Below are 20421 nucleotides of genomic sequence, written 5' to 3'. Positions count from 1 at the left end.
CTTCTTGCTTTAATATTCTTATTGTTTATTTTATTCATTATTATTTAATACATAAAATTATATACTTTTCCTACAGAATGTAACACCAATCAAATATTCTTCTGATCCACCATACGAAATTCCTTCCCAACAAGACAACGAAGTTCACGATATAATTTTCCATTATGGATATAAATGGCATACTGAAACACAAAAGGTTACTATTTGCTACTAATTATAATTCTCATTCAATTTTACAATTTTTTTCAATTTTAATTGTTAAAGATTTTAATAACTTTTGCAATTAAGTTTTAATATATAAATACAATTATTAAATATTTAATTTAAAAAAATAATAAACTTATCTTATTATTTATATTTCAGTGTTCTAAACCATGTATTAAAGGCTACATGAACACAACAGTAAAATGTGTTTCCATTGAAACAGGAATTGTTGCACCTGATAGATATTGCGATAATGAAAAGAAACCATCTACTGAGATTCCTTGTAATCGTTTCCATTGTCCAATATGGATTACTAGTGATTGGGGCCAGGTTAGTTAATGAGTAATTTATAAAATAGCAACAATATCGATACTTTATTTATGACATTTAATAATATACTAATATATATATATATATATATATATATATATATATATATATATATAACAATTTAGTGTAACGTAGAATGTGGATTAGGAACTCAATATCGACGAGTATATTGTCAAAATCCACAAGGTGAAAGTATATCAGATGAAAACTGCCATGAGAGCGAAAAACCAGAAGCAGAGAAAACCTGTCGAAAAAGACTTTGTGTAAATATTCTCCGCAAATGGAGAACTTCTAATTGGACTCCTGTAAGTACCATTTTTTTTATTATTATTTTCTTTTCAATATCGCTTTTTTTTTTATACTAAATAAATTAATCATAACTGATTATTCGATATTTATAACAGCATTACTACATATTATTGCGAATGAAAAATAAAAATAAACAAATTTATAATTTTTTGCTTATAATCTTTGTGCTATATTGTTATTTGTTGTTATTATTTATATGAAAATATTATTTATAATAAGAATAAAAGAAAGTGATTTTGTTAATTTATACGTAAAATAAGAATCATAGATTGACTTTTTTATTTAATTTATCAATCAAAATAAAATAATTAAATTAATTAAATTAATTCATTTGTGTCGATGTTGTGAATTTTTAATTTTACCATTGTTTAAGCTATCACAATTTTATAATATTTATTAATGTTAACATAATTTCTAACTTTACAATACTTTACAAAAAACAATTTTCTACAATGTATATGTAGAATGTATGTAACAAAGAATAATAATTCTAAAAAATAAATAAAAAATAAAAATTATTCATCTTATATAATAAAAATATTAATAATCCTTATTAGATTCTAACAGAATAAATTAAATTGAAATTATTAAAAACATTTCTATTCATCATTGTTTTGTGAATTCTGAAATTTTTTAGTTTCATAATAAGTCTTGATTAAAATACAAGAAACTATTCTTTTTCACTAATGCGGAAGGAAGTGTAAATATCAGAAGTCGAAAAGAGTTAAGACGTTTCCATCGCAGTTTGGATCGAACGAAAATGTTTTGCAGTGTTCGAAATCATGCGGTACTGGACTTCAAAGACGAAGGGTAGAATGCACAATGAGGAGAGGAAACCACGGGCCGGAAGTAACCGTAAGGGACGAGCACTGCTCGAGGCTTGGTCTAAGAAAACCGAGATCACAGAGGCCCTGTCGACGTATTGCTTGCAACTATATTTGGCAGGAAGGACCTTGGTCTGAGGTATCTTCATACCTCGCCGCTATGATCTATAATCTATCGATCATGTTTTGCATTGCTTGGCTCTTGATCATTTCGATCCAATTTCCATATTCGGTTTTTGTTTTGATTAGATTCTTTCGATCGAGTTTACTGATAAATTTGATGAATAAATAAATCATAATTGAAAAACTATTTACAAATTTATTATATTGTGATAACTATATTTGAAATATATTTGTAAAAAAAAAATATGAATTGAAAATATTAATCAATTTAAATGAGATATATCATATTTGATGATTAAATATACTATACTATAAATATTAAATATTTGTAAACTCGATTTTGTATGTTCGACATTCAAAATTGATTTGAAGAAATTGATATTCATTGGGAAGTCGTATTCTATTATATGGTTCGAGGGACATTGTCTTCACTAATCTTTAACCAATTTTTGTTAATCTCTTCGATAAAAAATTATAAACGATTCAATAATTATCACGACGATTATCATATATTTATATTTAATTTCAAATTTAAAAGAAAATTGTTACACATCAACAATAGACATTTTTCATCCTTTTCCAAATCTTGGTGCATTCCAAGATCCAATAGATGCAATCCAAAATTCATATTATCCTAATATGTCTTAATAATTTTTATATTCCTCTGATATTTTTTTCCATTTTAAAGATAAACTTTTTTATTTTATTTATCTCAAGAATAAATATAAAGAAATTAGCAACTATACAAAAATATTTGTTTCTTCCACTGAATTCCATGTGAGAAATAGTATAATAATTCATTCTATTAACAATATAATAACTTTATGTGTTAATTCCAATTGATTCGCAATTGCATATTTGATCATTCGAATAAGCATGCGACTTGTATGATCTTCTTGAAATATATTCTATTGATGCAGCATGTAGAAATCATCCATATGCATGACACGTGATATTGATGTCATTCATTATTCTTTTTTAATACCAATGCATAAATTTATAATTTCATAGCATTCATAGAATATCATAATTCTATAAAAATATTTATCTATTATATTTATTTCTTAATTAAAACGCACATTTATTTACCATTGAATGAGTGAATAGTATGCAGATTACGAAATGATTATTTCATTGAAACGTTTGCAGTTTAATTTATTGCAATGAAAAATTATTACATGTTTCATCATTTTTTTATATACAAGATATTGTAAAAAAAAAGTTTGCATTTATAGTAATTGTTTGTTGTAAGAAAAATAAATAATAAGTAATTTATATAATTCTTTTTTATAAGATGAAAATAATTATAAGATAAAATTTTTAATGATTTCTAACAAAACATCAATTTACATGTTTTATATTTTATGTATTATCATATACATTTATATGTCACTATAATATCTGTGAATATTCAATTTTTAAATTTATACAATTTATATAAATGAATAACGCATGGCCATGAAATGTTTGTCATAAATTATCATGCTTTTTGCTTATTCTTGAAGAATATTTATCGAGAAATTTTCTACAAGTAATAAAAACCTTAAAAAAACCTTAAAAAAAATTACATAAACATTATTTCCAATAAAAAAATTTAAAAAATATAACAATTTTTTTTAATATATATTCTAAATATATATATATATATATATATATATATATATATATATATATATATATATATATATATATATATAAAATATGAATGAAACATTATAAAAATTAAAAACATTTTTCATCATTTTTATTTCTTTTTTATACTACAGTCAATTGATTTGTTTCAAGTGTTCGAAAGAGTGTGGACAAGGAATTCAAACAAGAACAGTAAGCTGTCATCGTGTTAATCGCTATGGATTGATCGATCCTACACCCACCGATAGTTGTCCAATTGATCAAAAACCTGAGAATCAACAATTTTGCAAATTACGAGAATGCGATGATAAGTATTATTGGTATGCTGGACCGTGGAAAAAGGTAAGTTTAACGTAATAAAACAAAGTATTGATTGAATTTTTATTCTAGAAAAAGTATATATAAAGAAAATTATATGTACTCTCTTTTTAAATTACATTCTTCTATTATGAAATCGAAATTTCTGGCAAATTTACTTAAATTAATTAAATTAATTTTGGATCAAGAAAATATAATTGAAAAAGAAGTGGCATGTTAAAATTTTCTAAAATTTAATATATTTATCTATTTTATATAAATAGCATTATATATAAAAATATTGATGGCGAATATAAATAAAAAAATTTTTTCAAGTAATTCTATTAATTAAAATATATATACATTTTAATTTTTGTCGATAAATTAAACAGTGATCAAAAAATTTCGATCAGCGCCATTTTGTGGAATAGATGCTTCGATTTATTACTACTAGTAATGCAGAATGTGCAAAGAAATATTCATGATGTAACAAAATCAAGGAGAATGATATTATGTGAAAAAAAATTGAAAAAAATTTTTTTTAATTTTTTTTAATTCACTGACAAAATATATTCCATGGAATATATATATATTTTTTTTTGAATTTATAGAAAATAAATACAATAGCAATTCTATAATATTTAAAAATATTTGATTAAGAAAAATTTAAATTTTATATAAATAGAAAATATATACTAAAATACTGACAAAAAATTAACAAATAATTCTATACATTATTAATTTAATATTTAATATTTTTAAAATATAAAAAAAATAAAATGCTAAAGAAATAATTTGAAAAAATTTCAATTACAGTGCAGTCATGCCTGTGGACAGAAGGGTCGTGAAACACGAAGAATATTCTGCTTAGACAGAAATGGTAGAAAAGTAGCTCGTTACAAATGTCCTAAGCGATTTAAGCCGCAACGAAAGCAAAAATGCAACCAAAGAAAATGTTATGCAATGTCTTGTCTTGAGGTAAAGAAGTATTTCAAAACTACCAAGGATAGTGAGTACAATTTGGTCTTAGGTGGAAGAAGCATGTCGATTTATTGTCATGGAATGTTAACTTCTGAACCAAAAGAATATTTGACACTGCCGGCTGGTCCTCAGGAAAATTACGCGGAAGTATATGACAAGACGTTAGTATGAAAGATTTTTTGTATTATTCTCATTAACATATTCTTATTAACATTTTTTTTGACATATGTTATATAATTTATTATATTTTTTTATTATATTTATATTTTAAGTCTTTAATTTATCTATAGCAATTAATATTGAACTTACTTATAAATTTTTTTTTATATTTTGGTCTGAATGTAGATTTAGATTAAATTGAATATGAAATTTTTACATAGCTTGCAGAATTCTCAAAATAAATATATTAAAAAAAATTATAAATTTTATATATATATATTATACATATAAATAAATTTCTAATAAATATAATAAATATAATTTATTATATTTTTTTATTATATTTATATTTTAAGTCTTTAATTTGTCTATAGCAATTAATATTGAACTTACTTATAAATTTTTTTTTATATTTTGGTCTGAATATAGATTTAGATTAAATTGAATATGAAATTTTTACATAGCCTGCAGAATTCTCAAAACAAATATATATTAAAAAAAAATTATAAATTTTATATATATATATATATATATATATATATATGTATTATACATATAAATAAATTTCTGATCATATTCTAATTATAGAAAATTAATTTAATTAATTATACAGCATAATTTTAATACTAAAAATTGATTATATTATGTATTTTTTATTATATATTTTAGATTTAATGATCCTTATGTCTGCCCATATAATGGACCAAGGAACAACAATTGCAGTTGCTCCACTTCTGGGAAGACAACGTTCAGAAGGGTGCGAATCGATCCTGTAGAATTGTATATTATAGGTATAATATTTTTAATAATAATTAATTAAATAGTTCTATGTGATAAATAAAAATTTAAAAAATATATATTTTGTACCTTTTAGAAAATGATTACACATTTTCGTGGATGACGGGCTCAAATCGTGTCGAATATGGCACAGCTGGTGACTGTAATAGTATTGCACATTGTGCTCAAGGTCATTTTAGTATTAATTTAAGTGGAACTCAATTAAAATTATCATCAAGTATTGTTTGGACAGCAACACGCGGAACATCAATAAAAATTAATCATATTGTAAGATTATAATATTCTATTTATATCATAAAATATTATTTTCCTGTTATAAGAATATTTATTTATTAAAAAATTGAAAAATAACTAATGATGGAATATTATATGAAACATAATTATGTTTCTAATCATAGAACAGTCAACATGTCACTGGAAAATGTGGAGGCTATTGTGGTTCATGTAAGCCTAAGAACGGATTAAAACTGGATGTTTTACCACCGTAGTCCATCTTATAAAGCTTAATAATCTTTAAATATCTGTAAAATATAGGTAGGTAAAACAAAATTTTGAAATGTATTAATTATTAATATTACACTAACTAATATTTACATTGAACATATGCTTTTAAAAATAGAATATATTATAGTAAAAATTGATAAGAAATGTCTTTTTTTTTTTTTACTTTTGATTATAAAATTGATATAATTATTATTTTATAGTTATAATTGTAAATTTATCACGAACAATATTATAGTTTTTCAACAGATAGAAATTCCACTAATGGATTTTTGAACATGTCACAAAAGACTTCGACAAACACAAGATGAAATCGACAAGATCCATTACCGAATCAATATTTTCACTTCGAGCTTATCTTTGAATCATTCGCTTAAATCGTTATTAGTCATTGTGATTTTTAACAAAATAATCATTATATATCAATGTCAAAAGAAGATTATAGAATGTTGCGTAGAAAATCATATGTGTAGAAAATCTTGAAATCTATAAAATATCAAATATGGTAAAAAATAATTAATATAATATTAGTTAATTATTCGAATTGCATTTAATTGTTCAATAGTTTTATTTAATAAGAAGGATATTCGTAGCAATCGTTTTTAATAAGCGATTTTCCAAAATATTTTTATATTTAAAATATTAAATAAGAAAAAACTTAAAGCGAAATACTATTCAAAATTAATAAATTCCAAATAGGATATTACATATAGTTTCACAAAATGTGAATTTATGTGAATTTTTCATCTTTCCGAATTATTCATCGAATTCTAACATTTTTGTGTTCAATTAACAGATTCATTTAGTTGTATAAGTAACTTAATGTCCGGTAAGAATTGCAGTATTCGTTTTATTTATACTCATTAAAACATGACTGCCCGAAAAGCTAATTGTTTATCTAACAAGGAAAAAAAAATGCGCATACGAAAAATGAAAAGTAATATAGTAAAATGTATGCAACTAAGTACAAAAATAAAAAAATGGCGAACGATATAAAATCCATAAAAATACGTTTGCTTTAATGAAGTTGAAAAGATTCAATCAAGGATTTATGATTGATCATATTCAAGAAGAATTAGACTGCTTTTTTCCAAATCTTCTAAAACAATGGTGCTATTATAGGTTTACTTAAAAAGAATGAAATTAATTAAGCATGAGTGAAGACATAATCTAGAGCCAATTAAAATTTTATTCTTTCAATTCACTTTTTATTATTAAAATTTCATTGTTAGAATGTTTTCTATAATAGATATATTAAATTTTTTTCTAAATAAAGTTGTTAATTCTATTTTAATAAGATATATTGTAAACTATGAAACTATAACTATAATTTATTCAAAAATAGCGATTTTATCAAGAAACAATTATTTAAAATTTTTATGAAATATAATCTTTCTCAAGAAAAATATATTATCGAATATTTATTATCGAGAAAAATATAATCATAATTATCAAATGTTTATGAAAATAATTAAATATTCAGATATATTTTTACTTATATAAATATATTTTTACTTATTAATATTTTTATCAAAAGAAAAATATTCTCTTTATATAATAGAAATATAATAGAAAACATTTTTCTAATGATACAAATAGAAATAAATAGAATAAATAAAAAATAATAAAGTTTAACAGAAATCCAAATATAAAAACATTTATTCTTAATAGTTAAGGTATATTAACAAAAAAAAACACGAAACAAATTCATAAACGAGACATATTTCCTTATTGCATGAAACAATATGTTTTGCCACTGCCATGTAAAGTGTTCATCGAATTAGTATAACGACATTCGACATTAAAAAATTAATTATCATTTGATTTGACAACAAGAATAAAATTAAAATAAAGTTAGAATTTATTATATTTTTATTAAAAATTTTATTAAAAATTAACAATTTAAATTTTTGTATATTGTTAAACATTGAATCAAATTTTTAAAAATTCTTATAAAAACTTGAAAAATTATGACAAAATATATTATAAATAATAAATAAATTATAAATAAATATAGATTTCATTTAATATTTTATTGTATAATTTCGTGTAATAATTTCGTTTTTGTACTTGTTATTCTTTTTTTTTCATTTTTTCTTATTTTTATAACTACATTATATCTAAGTGAAATAAAATATCAGTCATATTCATTTTAACTTATTATTAATTCTTTACAGATGTACGAATGTTACACTAATCCGAGAAACACTATATCTTTATATTTTCACGTTTTCTATATATATTGAATATTAAATATAATGAATTTTTCTGCACCAATCTCATATTCAAAGAGAGCAAAAGCAGAAAAAAATACAAATATAGATATCGTTTAAATGCTAGATATATAGAACAATACATTACATTACAACAGGATCATAATTTGATTTTAGTATTTTGCAATTTTAGCGACGCGTATAATAATAATATCATAAACAAGCTATAATTTAGCATGGTAATGTAATGTATTTTAGGAGTTAGCTGATTTAGCTAATCGAAACTCTAAACGAATTAACTTATTAACTCGAGACTATACATATAATGAATATCAGTAATGATTGGATAATAATTTATTCAGTTCTACATCGATTATTTTATAAAAATACATATATTAAAATAAAAACATAGAATTTAGTAAATGTATACATTTATTAGTCTATATATATATATATAAAATTTAAGTAATTAATTAAATAATAAAAATGCTAAAAAATTTATACATATTTTCATTAAATCAGAAAGAATAGAATAATTCTAGAATAAATTTAAAATATAGCTCTATTAGTAAAATTTTAAATTTAGTTATTTGTGAATATATTTATTGAATAAACATAACATATATATTGATTAATAAACGATTAATTTATGAATACATTTACTGAATTAATATATTAAGTGTAATATATTTATAATATGCACATATACACCTTTTTTTAATGAAGATTTAGGAGAGCATTAAACATAGCATTGGATGATTTCAACAACTAAGTCAAGTTATATCTCTGCTCTAAATGGAAAGGACTAATTGCAATTCTAATTTCACTTAGAATAGAGATATATAACTTGTTAGAATTATTTTGTATATTTTCAAACTTTTCTAAATTATTAAGTAGACATATCATTCATATCGTTTGTTGACATTATCTTTTTGATCAAATATTCATATAATTCTACATATCCATCAATGAAAATCAATTAAAATAAGTAATGAGAAAGGAGATATTTAAAAATAGATATCGTACCTAGACCAAAATATCAAAACAATTGTTTTTTTTTGTAAGTACAAATCCGTTTTGGCTGAGGTATGACTAATTTTTTCCTTCTCATTAGATTTTAATGAAAAAATTAAAGGAAATTTAGAACTAGAAGTATTACATATATATATATGTAATATTTCAACAGACTGCCATAATTTATGTTATTATATCAATATAATGATTATATTAAGAAGTATTTTTTAAAAAGCGAATATTTGAATAATATACAGGGTGATTCTATAAATTGAAACTATATATTCTTTTTATTATTTTTTAAAACAAAATAAAAACAAAGAAAATCTTTTTTTATATAGAACCACAAAATACTTTTACTATATTTTATAAGCAAAAGTATTTAAAAATAAATTATAAAATTTATAAATATTTCATATTTTTATTATTGAAATATTTAATATATTTCTTTTATATAAAATATGACACGAGATATCATTTCTATCAATAATTTTATTTTATCAATATTCAATAAGAAAAAATCACCTGTTCCAAGAATCACTTTATATAATAAAACAACAATTGAGTAGTAAATCGATTTACTGCCTTTCTCAATATTTGTAAATTTTAAATAATCAATATAGATCGAAAAAGAGAATATAAATTTTGTATAGCCGTATGATCAAAATTACATTAATGCAAATCATAATAAATAAAAAAAAGCAAATTAGATTATTCTAATTCATATATGATTACAATTACGATAATAAATAAATAAATAATATTTGTAACGAAAAAATAATGTAAAGCAAAAAAAGAAAATGAATTGTATAACTTGATTATATATTGACGAATATTTTTTAATGTTTAAAATTTATTTATTTTTTAGAATTATATTTTTTTCATTAAATATATTGTCAATAAATAAAATCTGCAATTTGAAGACTCATTAAGAAATGTATTGCATAATCATATATATGTTTTCTTATATACATATATATTGAATATCAAATGATAATTTATCAACTAATACATGACAATTTTTTTTCATTTGTATTTTGTTTTTTACACTCGCATATTCTCTCTCTCTCTCTCTCTCTCTCTCTCTCTCTCTCTCTCTCTCTCTCTCTCTCTCTATATATATATATATATATATATATATTTTTACTTGAATTTCTTTAAAAGGTAATAAATTGTCTTCATCTTGCTAACATATCAAGTATATTTTGCAAATATTTTGAAATATATTTATCTTATTGCAAATGCATGTAAGTTCATAATCTGCGATCTCGAAATTCATAATTGATTTAACATTTCCTTTTTTTGCCTGTCCATAAGACAAGAATAAGCAAATAAGCTTATTAATGTTCTAAGCGCTAGTATAGCGAAACAGCATTGTACAGTTTCGTTTAATAATAATTTATTAGTATATATTTAATTTTAATATCATTCATGTGTAACTTAATGTAGAATAGATAATTAGTACCAGTGTACGGCAATTATTTAAATATATTAAATTCACAAACAAAAATTTCCCGTATTCATTTAGAAATTTTTTTTACTATACAAAAATTCTTTCCTCATCAACATATAATTATAATAACAAATATTAAATTATTTATATAATGACAATTTATACATTAAATTATGTATTAATTACATTTTATTAAACTATAATATAATATAATATTATAATATTATACAAAAATATTGTATATAATGTATTTGAAATTATATTTTAATTATATTAACATTTTACAATAATTATTTCAAAAATAAAAATAAAATACATAATATACATAATAATTAACTACTTTTCAGCATATTAATTATTTATTATATTAAATATTCCATATGCAAAACTCTATAAATATTACTGTAAAATTTGTATATATGTACAATAATATATATTGTATAACACTGAGTTTTGTTATACAATACATATTAACTATATAATATACTAATAATATATACTAACTATATATTTAAATAATGTAATAATTAACAATTTTTTAAAGCATGAGATTCTATTTTTTTTATTAATTATATATTGTATATTGTAATATTAACGATCTATGTGCAAAACTTTATATAAATATTATAAAATTATATTATTATATATGTACTATATATATGTATATATATATAATACTTTCTTTTAGAGTTTTATCATACAATAAATATTTTTTTTTTTATTTTCTTAAAATTATTAATTTTTTGGCTATGATAATAAAATCATTGCAATAATTGCAATAAATAATTGCAATTTGACAACTTGATAATTAATACAAAATTTTCTTAATGTATAATAGATTTTACTAACAATAATTAAACATAATATATTTAATTATATAACATCTTTTGAGATAGAAGTTGAATTTAGATTAAAATTATTAATGCGTAAGAGACTTTCTTGAAATACTGATTTTGGAATTTTTATATGCCATCTTGGATAAATCGTACTTATTTCATTTTCATTATTTTTTTTTAAAGAATCTCGTGTTATACGCTTTTTTGTTATACGTTCTTGACTTAACCTATTTTGACTAATATATTTGTTCATTTGCTCTTCCGTCAATCTTTGTAATACAATTTTACATTCTCGAGTATTCATTGTAGGTTTTATAATTTTTACTAAATTAGAAGATAAATTAGAAGATACACTTTGTCCATTAATATCATTTATAAAGTGCATTTCACGCCTACCTAATTTTTCGTTTTTCTTAATTTTGATTTTAATCTTTTTACTAAGTGGTAGATTCTTTTGTATAAATTTAGGTAACATCATCTTGACTTTTAATGGTTTACTTTTTTTTTTTGATTTTATCTTTTCTGCTATATTTACGTAAGTTTCTAATTTGTAATATTTTTGTTTTGTAGCTTCTAATTTACGTCGATCCTCTTCAATTTGTATTTTCAATAGTTTCACTTTCTTTTTTAATGCCTTTTCATATTTTTTTTCATAACGTTTTAATTCTTTTTTAATTTTTTGAAACTCTGTGGACAAATGTTTTTCTTCTGTCACTAATTTTTGGATTTTTTCCTTTCTTAATTCTGTTCTTGATATTTTATTTTTCTTACTTATAATATTGTACTCATCTATTTGTTGTTTAAGCATCTCAAAAATCATTTGAATTTTATCTTCATTGTTATTATTTTTTACACTTGCAATTATATCCATTTCGAACAATAAGATATATACATATAATAGCTTAGTCATCAACTTACTAAATCTAACAATGTTTACCAACGTTATTGTCAGATTGCTACAAATTTGGCTACAAATAATAATGGATTATTTTAATTAATTAATTCTCACTTTTTAAGTATCATTACAAATGATAGTAGATAACCCAACATATAATAAAATTTTATGTTTTATATTTTAAAAGATCGTGAAAAAAATTAAAGAATTTGATATTATTGATATATTGATATTCTTTATGATTTAGAATTTAGTGAATGCAGAAATTATGTGATATATAGAAATAAAAATACAAAAAAGTACAATATATAAAAAAATGGAACAGATTCTATTAAAATTTTCAATCAATAAATTAAATAATAATATAAATTAATGATAAAAAAAAAATCAATACCATCTTTTGAATATTTGAATTTGTAAATATAAATAAAAAAAGTAAATAAGAAAAAGATAGAAATATAAGAATTGATCGTTAATGCAATCTTAAGTATAAAAATATGTTTTTAAAAATATTCAAAAGATGACATTGATTCCCAATTCTTATTTTAATCTGTCTTTGAAAGAATATTTTTGGAATTCGAGAAATAGTGTTAATCAATTTTTATTCTGCTATTTTCTTATTAGTTATTCTCCTTATTTAGGTTATTCTCCTTATTATAGTTTCATCTGCGGCATTCTAGAGATTGCATTAATTCCCTATGATCTATTCTTTTTGTATTTGTTCTTGATCATAGTTGTTTCATAATTCTTGACACATGATTAAAGATATGTCAATTAGATATATTTTTGTTATTTTTCTTTGAAAATTAGAATTTTAATTTTTAATTTTTAATATAAATAAATATAGATATATTCTAAATAGTTTCGTGAAACATAATATATATTTAACTAATATATACTATATATAATAATAATGATGTGAATATTTTAATATAAAATATTTGATGAAACTTAAATAAAAATCCGGACAACAGGAATTTTAAAACATTCTATCAAAAGAAATAATAATAAAAAAATTCATTTATTGAATCTATTTCACTATTTATAATTTTATAAAATATTTCTAAAATATGCAATCAATATTAATAAAATTATATTAAACATTCTCAAAAAATATATTCATTTTTATTATAAAATTGTATAAATAAATAAATAAAGTATTCATAAAGTTTTTATGTATGTGATATTTATTTCAATTTGAATAATAAAAATATATTATCTATTATTTTATCTATTAGTCAAATAAATGATTAATTGTAGATTTTACGATAAAAAACAAATAATTTTTCAATTGAATAAATGAATTAAATGATAATTTCCGTTTAATAATAAATAATTCCGTTAAATATTTTTGCGATTAAAATTAATTAATATGATTATGAAATAAAATTCTAATAATACCAAAAAGAAAATAAAAATACCAAAAAAAAAAATATTTATATAAAGCAATATAATATAATTATTATTTTCAGTGATACATTATTATAGATTATTATTAGAAATATTATTTAATAAAATAAAAATAAACTATTACTTAACAAAAAAATTGAAAATTAAATAAAATTATTCTTTAAAAATTCGCATATTGTTCAAAAAGATATAAAATATTTTATATTTTATAATTAATTATGAAATGATTATTAATAAGAATATTTAATTTAAAAAACTATTATATAAATAAAATTAAAAATAAAAAACAAATAATTGATGAATACATATATTTTTTGTCATAGTTATTATTATAATGAAGAAGATGAAAAAATTCTTTAAAATAGCTTTAAGCTTTAAACTGCATACATATATGTTGCACATATATATATCATCATATAATATTTAAAAATAATGTATAAATAAATAATTTAATAATTTTAATAAATATATTTTAAATATTTTAAACTACAATCTAAAAGCAAATCTATATGTAAAATAAAAAATTTAAATTTCTAATCATAAAAAAAATATTTTTATGACTTTGAATTATATGTCGGAAACAATAATCTTATTTAAAACAAAATATTGATAATAAAGATATATAATCTAATCAAAGTATTTAATACCATTAATTTCTTTTTTTTTCTCTATTCTCTTTATTCTTATTTGCTTATATTTTTATAATTTTTATTATAAATAATATGAATTAAATTTTTCATCTTAATTCATCTTTTTATAAATAAATCACTAAAAAATGTTTATTGAAGAATAACTGAAATATATATATGTAAAAGAAAATGTTTAAAAGCAAAATTTACTAATTATCAAATTTTAATTCTCTCAATAAGTCTTTCTGCTAAAAAAATGATAATTCTATTAAAATCATACTGAAATTGCAATTTATTTCTCTATTAAAAAATGAATTTTTTTTATGATTTTGAAATTTAATGAACATATTACATTTAACATATATATGTATATATATTAACAAATTTAATGAATTAACATTTAATAAATTTGTTTTTTATGAATTATTTAAAAGATTTAACAAATATAAATATAATTATTATTATTACAAATATAATTTAAATATCAAGAAGAAAAAAAATGGCTTGAATTGAAAAAAATAAGCAGGACAAATAAAAACTATTAAATAATATCATAGATTTCAATTTGATTTTTAATATTTATTTGCATATATGTATAAAAAAGATATTATATTTAAAGAAAATATTATTATACAATACTATCATAAAAATGTTTAAATTATATATTATAATCCATGTTTTATATTATATAATTTTATATTATAACATATCATACAGTTTCATATCATATCAAGAAATTTTTAATTCTTAATACTCAACTAAAGATAATGTTATTAAATCTTTTATAAAAAATATTTATTATATTTCATCATAATATTAAATGTTTTATTAATATATAACTTTCAATTTCATTAAAAAAAATAAAAAATATTAAAATAAAAATTTTCATTAAGATATAGAATATGATTAATAAAATTAAATTTTTATTTATGCAAAAATTTTCATGAACTAAATTTTATCAAAAATAACATAAAATATGTTTATATATAAATTAAAAAAATACATGTAAAAAAATGCATGTAATAAAATGCATTAGAATAAAAAATAGGTATTCTGTTATTATTATTAATAATTAATGAACTTAGAATTATTATACGATTGTTCAATGATAAATTGATAAAATGTACTATCAGTATACCTGGAAATGTTATCATTTATTTTTTTCTTTTTTTTTTCAATGATTCACTTTTAGTTAAGATTATAAGCGAATCATTATATATAAAAAGACAAGTCTATCCGTCAATTCGCAATTCAAAAAAACGTGATATAAATACACTGAAACTTTCCTTTTTTCGCAAATATGAAGTTATTTATTTTTTTTTGTCTTCTAATGACCCTCTGTGCTGCACAAGTAAGCAAATAATCAATTAAATATAATCGTTGAACATTTTTATCGATTTAAGAATTTTTAAAAAATAATAAGAATTTTTAATAAATGAAATAATAAGAATTATTTTTTTGTATTTTAAAAATTTTATAGATTCTGTATATCATGAGATTCGTTAATCTTTAAAAATTCTTAATATAATAAAAAATTAATATAAAATATTAAGAAAAATAAATCATGATGAATATTATTTTATATAATTTTTTAATCAAATTTTTTTAACACAAAGCGAAATTATGCCATTGTTTTTTTAATAAAATGTTTTAAGTTTATATAATATTATAAATATTATAAAATTTCTTAGCGATATTTTGAGTAATTCTCGTATTACAGAAATTATTGATCGAACTTAGTAAATTAATGATATAATTTAATAATATTTATTCTTTTTTAAGAATTAATATAGAATTTTTATTTAAATTATTTAATTTTAGTGGCCTGGTAATTCATTACAGCAAGCAAGTGAAGCTGTGAAAAAAGCTAAAAATTCAGTTCAAACTATTCTATCGGATTTAAATCGTTCTAAATCTTCCATAAAGAGAGATGCAGAACAGAAAATTTACTTATATCAAACTCAATCTGCAAATCAAATGCTCAACAATAGAAACTTTATTCTTAATTATATTAAAGTAAGTTAGAATAAGTTAAAGTAAGTGATTTTCAATAAAACAATAATATATTAATAATAGTATATAAAGCATCTTTTTTATAAAATGATTCATTTTAAAATAGATTCAATAGTTTTATTTTCTATTTAATAAAAATTATGTTTATTGAAAAATATATTTAGTCTATTTACAATAACATAATGATTTATTATGCTATTCAAATCATCAATTATTATTTCTAACTAAGTAAATTTTTAACTATTATTATTTTAAAATTTTGTTTTTCATAATATAATTGTCTTGTAGAAATAACTTTTTTAGAAAATATTATATATGTTAATTGTATAAAAATCATAATTAATATTATTTAATATATCAATTGAAACTAAAAAATGATTAAAACTTGAAGTTATTGAAACAAAATAAAGCATTATTAAATTTATAAAAATTTAGGATTATTAATTATAATTATAATATTTTTTATTAGGAAAAAAGAGAAGACGCAAACAAATCAGGCAAAAATGCTGATGATTGCTTGGATGCCATCACAAATAAAGTGAATAATGCTTATCAAAAAGAATATAGTAGTCTTAATCAATGTAAAAATCAAGCAATGCAAAGTATTGAAGCAGAGTTACAAGTGCTTGATGCTCAAGAAATAGTATGTATCATGATTTTTTATTTATTGAAAATTATTTGTATAAAAATTTATATAAATTTACTTATAGAATGAATATCATTCAATCAAATATATTAAAGAGAATTTTAAAAATAATTTGTATGTTATAAATTACTTTTAATTTACATTTTCAGATTGGAAAGAAATTGTTAAATGAATTGGATCGTGTCGTTCTAGATTGTTATAATTCAAATGCTACACAAATGGCAAGTTGTATATTTATAAAAGTTGGATATATTAATCAAAGAATTCGTCAATATGAACAAGAAATTTCACAGGCAAAAAGACAAATACAAAATAATCAATTAAAAATATTGTCAATGCAAGCTTCTTGCAATTCAAATGCTCAATCTAGATTACAAACTGTAACTTCTCAAGCTATATATGACACAACAGATTGTCTCAAAGACTAAAACTTATTGTTTAAAAAATTACTTAATTTTAACTTAAACATTGAATTCATTAATATTGGATTGAAAATTATTTATCATGTATAAGATATAATTTATATATATATATAAATTATATATAAATTAAAACTTAAATATTAAATTATAATATATTATTTATAATAAACATTCAAAATTTTATACACTGTATTATATTTCTATCTTATCTTACAAAATATATTTTATAAAAAAAATATTGAAAAATTTTTTTAAAAATTCAGAATTTATACTTGCAAACTTTAAATAATTTCTATATATAAATTACTACAAAAATTTCAAACATTCCTATATCTATATTTATCATATTATATTTATCATATTTTGTTCTTTAATATTTTATATATCTATATATTTTAATATTCTTCATAATCTGAAAATAATATTTTTATAGATATAAAAAAAAATTATTATTACAACAATAAAAATAATAATTTCCAATTTTAAGAGAATTAAAATTATTAACTAAAGTTAATTAAATTAATTAATATATATATATATATATATATATATATATATATGTAACTAAGTTTTCTAATTTAATTGCATAAAAATCTCATAAGATATTTAATTCTTCTAACCTCTTATTTTTTTATTCTAAATTAATTTTCTTAAAATTTTATAAATGAACGTCACGTTCGTAATGTTAATAATACAAATTAATTTTATAAAAATTATCATTAATATATAAGTATTTCTTATTATTAATATATGAATTAATAAGAAAATATGTAATAAAAAGCATAATTTTATAATTTTGATAAACTTAGAAAATTAAAAATTATATTTTATAAAAATTTAATATTTTAATATTATTAAAATAACTTTATGAATGTTTAATTTTATTTACAAATCAATTACTTTTAATATTCAATTTCTTTAATAAAATACTGTATCATATTTTTTTATATGCTAAAATGTATTTAAATAATATTATATTATGTATTTAGAAAAAAAGAATTACATAAAGAATCATACATATAGAAATAGCATTATAATCACAACATTTATAATCCAGTAACAGTTGAATACAATTATTTTATATCAATGTAAATAAATAGGAAATTTAAATATTAATTGAAAAAATGAAATATTTTACAAATAGAATTTTTATAAAATATTTTTAATTTTCAACTCATTTCTTTGATAATAATTATTCATTTACCATAATTATATTACAATAATTAAAACAAATTTTTTATATGTACTTACATCATATTCTTATACAATAACCTTTATATGTCATGTCTATAACTTATGGATCTTGATGAAGTCATTCAAATATTCTCTATTTATATTTGTAATAAAAATTTAAAATTTGATTGATACAATTTAAAATTTGGCATTATATTATTACTAGTTTCAACTTGCATATGAAAAATTATTATTTTGCTAATATTGAAAACAACATTAAAACATTATTAAATAATGATTATAAAAATATTTGATTGGTTTCATTTATCTAATCATTTATCTAATATAAAAAATATTTAAAATAATTATTAAAAAAATTTAATATATAATAGTATACATCTTGTTTTTCATTCTTTATTTTTGAATTCTTCTAATCGATACCTTTACAATATAATTATGAAATAAATAATTATAAATAATATTTCATATAAAAAATATATGAAATATAAAAAATTATTAAAAAAAATAAAAATAAAAATAAAAATTAATAAATTTAAATTAATAAACTAATTTAAAAAATATACTATCGAATATGTAAATATTTACATATTATTTTTGAGAAAATTATTATATTTTATAGAATAAAATTAATAATATTTATTTAAATGTGAAATTTACTTTACTTAAATTTTTCCAAAATTACGATAAAATAAAATTATTTTCTTTTTAGTCTTAGAAAATATACATAGATTTACTGTTGGTTCATATCATAGTCAAGTTACTATATATATATATATATATATATATATATATATGTTCAATGTTAAAAAATATCAATAAAATAAATCAGATTTTTTAAATTAAAAAAAAATATTTTATCCTTGAAATATTTAAAAAATAGAATAATTTTAATATATTAAAACATTGATTAAAAATTTTGCATTTTGTTGCAAGTTAATTTTTAATTCTAATATTTTTTTATCGAATAAAATGTTGTATATTGTATTTTAATTTATTGCACAAATTTAGATTTAATTATTTAAATTTGTACTTATTAAAAGATGTTTTAATATAATTACATAATTTTTTTATTAATGTATTCATATTGAATTCATTATTGAATTTCCTTTCATATATTCTATAAGTTTTCAAATTTATAATTTCATATAGAACCACACAACACAATTCGTTATAACAAGAATGAAATTACGTTTTAATTTTTACAAAAAACATAATTATTTCATATTATATTTTATCTGTAAATGAATGTAATTTATTCTCTATAAAGGCATATGTATGTTGTATATATTTGACATTAATTGTAAAAATTTGTTTAAAACTTAACAAAGGCCGTGTAATATTATACATTAATATAAAATATTCTATACGCATTTTATAATCTACTCATAGATATATCCTTGGTTTAACATTCATTATGTATATTCCTATATGTACACATAAGTGCATCATATGTATATTTTGTAGACTTCACTTAATTAAATAGTTGGTTCAAAGGAAAGATAAAATTGCATTATATAAAAACGAATATTTTTTTTACA

General features: G+C 19.1%; 3 protein-coding genes and 1 long non-coding RNA gene across 9 annotated transcripts in view; 2 read left to right on the top strand and 2 right to left on the bottom strand.

Annotated features, from left to right (window-relative positions):
- Window positions 1-7418, top strand: part of LOC412091 (A disintegrin and metalloproteinase with thrombospondin motifs 9) — a 120657-nt gene extending 113239 nt beyond the window's left edge. For 3 of the 5 annotated variants that reach the window (XM_016913996.2, XM_006561575.3, XM_016913997.2), the window contains exons 21-30: window positions 77-196; window positions 364-534; window positions 660-839; window positions 1615-1806; window positions 3576-3764; window positions 4536-4861; window positions 5529-5650; window positions 5734-5924; window positions 6056-6191; window positions 6397-7417. In XM_016913996.2, the coding sequence (XP_016769485.2) occupies window positions 77-196; window positions 364-534; window positions 660-839; window positions 1615-1806; window positions 3576-3764; window positions 4536-4861; window positions 5529-5650; window positions 5734-5924; window positions 6056-6145 (1581 nt within the window). In that variant the 3' untranslated portion in view covers window positions 6146-6191; window positions 6397-7417. Of the gene's footprint in view, window positions 1-76; window positions 197-363; window positions 535-659; window positions 840-1614; window positions 1807-3575; window positions 3765-4535; window positions 4862-5528; window positions 5651-5733; window positions 5925-6055; window positions 6192-6396 lie in introns of all 5 variants that reach the window. The other 2 variants (XM_016913998.2, XM_016913999.2) reach the window with 2 other exon arrangements.
- Window positions 9-19092, bottom strand: LOC102655307. The gene is made up of 2 exons (XR_003305365.1): window positions 18941-19092; window positions 9-182 (listed from the first exon to the last, which is right to left on the bottom strand). It is a non-coding gene; the product is annotated as an uncharacterized LOC102655307 (long non-coding RNA).
- On the bottom strand, window positions 11665-12718 carry LOC113218544 (protein PFC0760c-like). Of its 2 annotated transcripts, none has more exons than XM_026443034.1 (2): window positions 12071-12718; window positions 11665-11998 (listed from the first exon to the last, which is right to left on the bottom strand). In XM_026443034.1, the coding sequence occupies exons 1-2, from the start codon at window positions 12582-12584 to the stop codon at window positions 11712-11714; spliced, it is 801 nt and encodes a 266-aa protein (XP_026298819.1). In that variant the 5' UTR covers window positions 12585-12718; the 3' UTR covers window positions 11665-11711. The 2 variants fall into 2 exon arrangements, with proteins under 2 accessions (XP_026298819.1, XP_026298820.1); XM_026443035.1 differs by having other exon boundaries at window positions 11667-12361; window positions 12446-12711.
- Window positions 15806-17713, top strand: LOC107964964. Its single transcript, XM_026443036.1, has 4 exons — window positions 15806-15959; window positions 16430-16624; window positions 17091-17264; window positions 17417-17713. Exons 1-4 carry the CDS (start codon window positions 15909-15911, stop codon window positions 17693-17695), a joined length of 699 nt encoding a protein of 232 aa, XP_026298821.1. The 5' UTR covers window positions 15806-15908; the 3' UTR covers window positions 17696-17713.
- Window positions 19093-20421: the final 1329 nt, after the last annotated feature.

This window comes from Apis mellifera, linkage group LG9, assembly GCF_003254395.2.
Source record: "Apis mellifera strain DH4 linkage group LG9, Amel_HAv3.1, whole genome shotgun sequence".
Lineage (NCBI taxonomy): Eukaryota > Metazoa > Arthropoda > Insecta > Hymenoptera > Apidae > Apis > Apis mellifera.
This window is presented reverse-complemented; position numbering and strand designations above follow the sequence as displayed.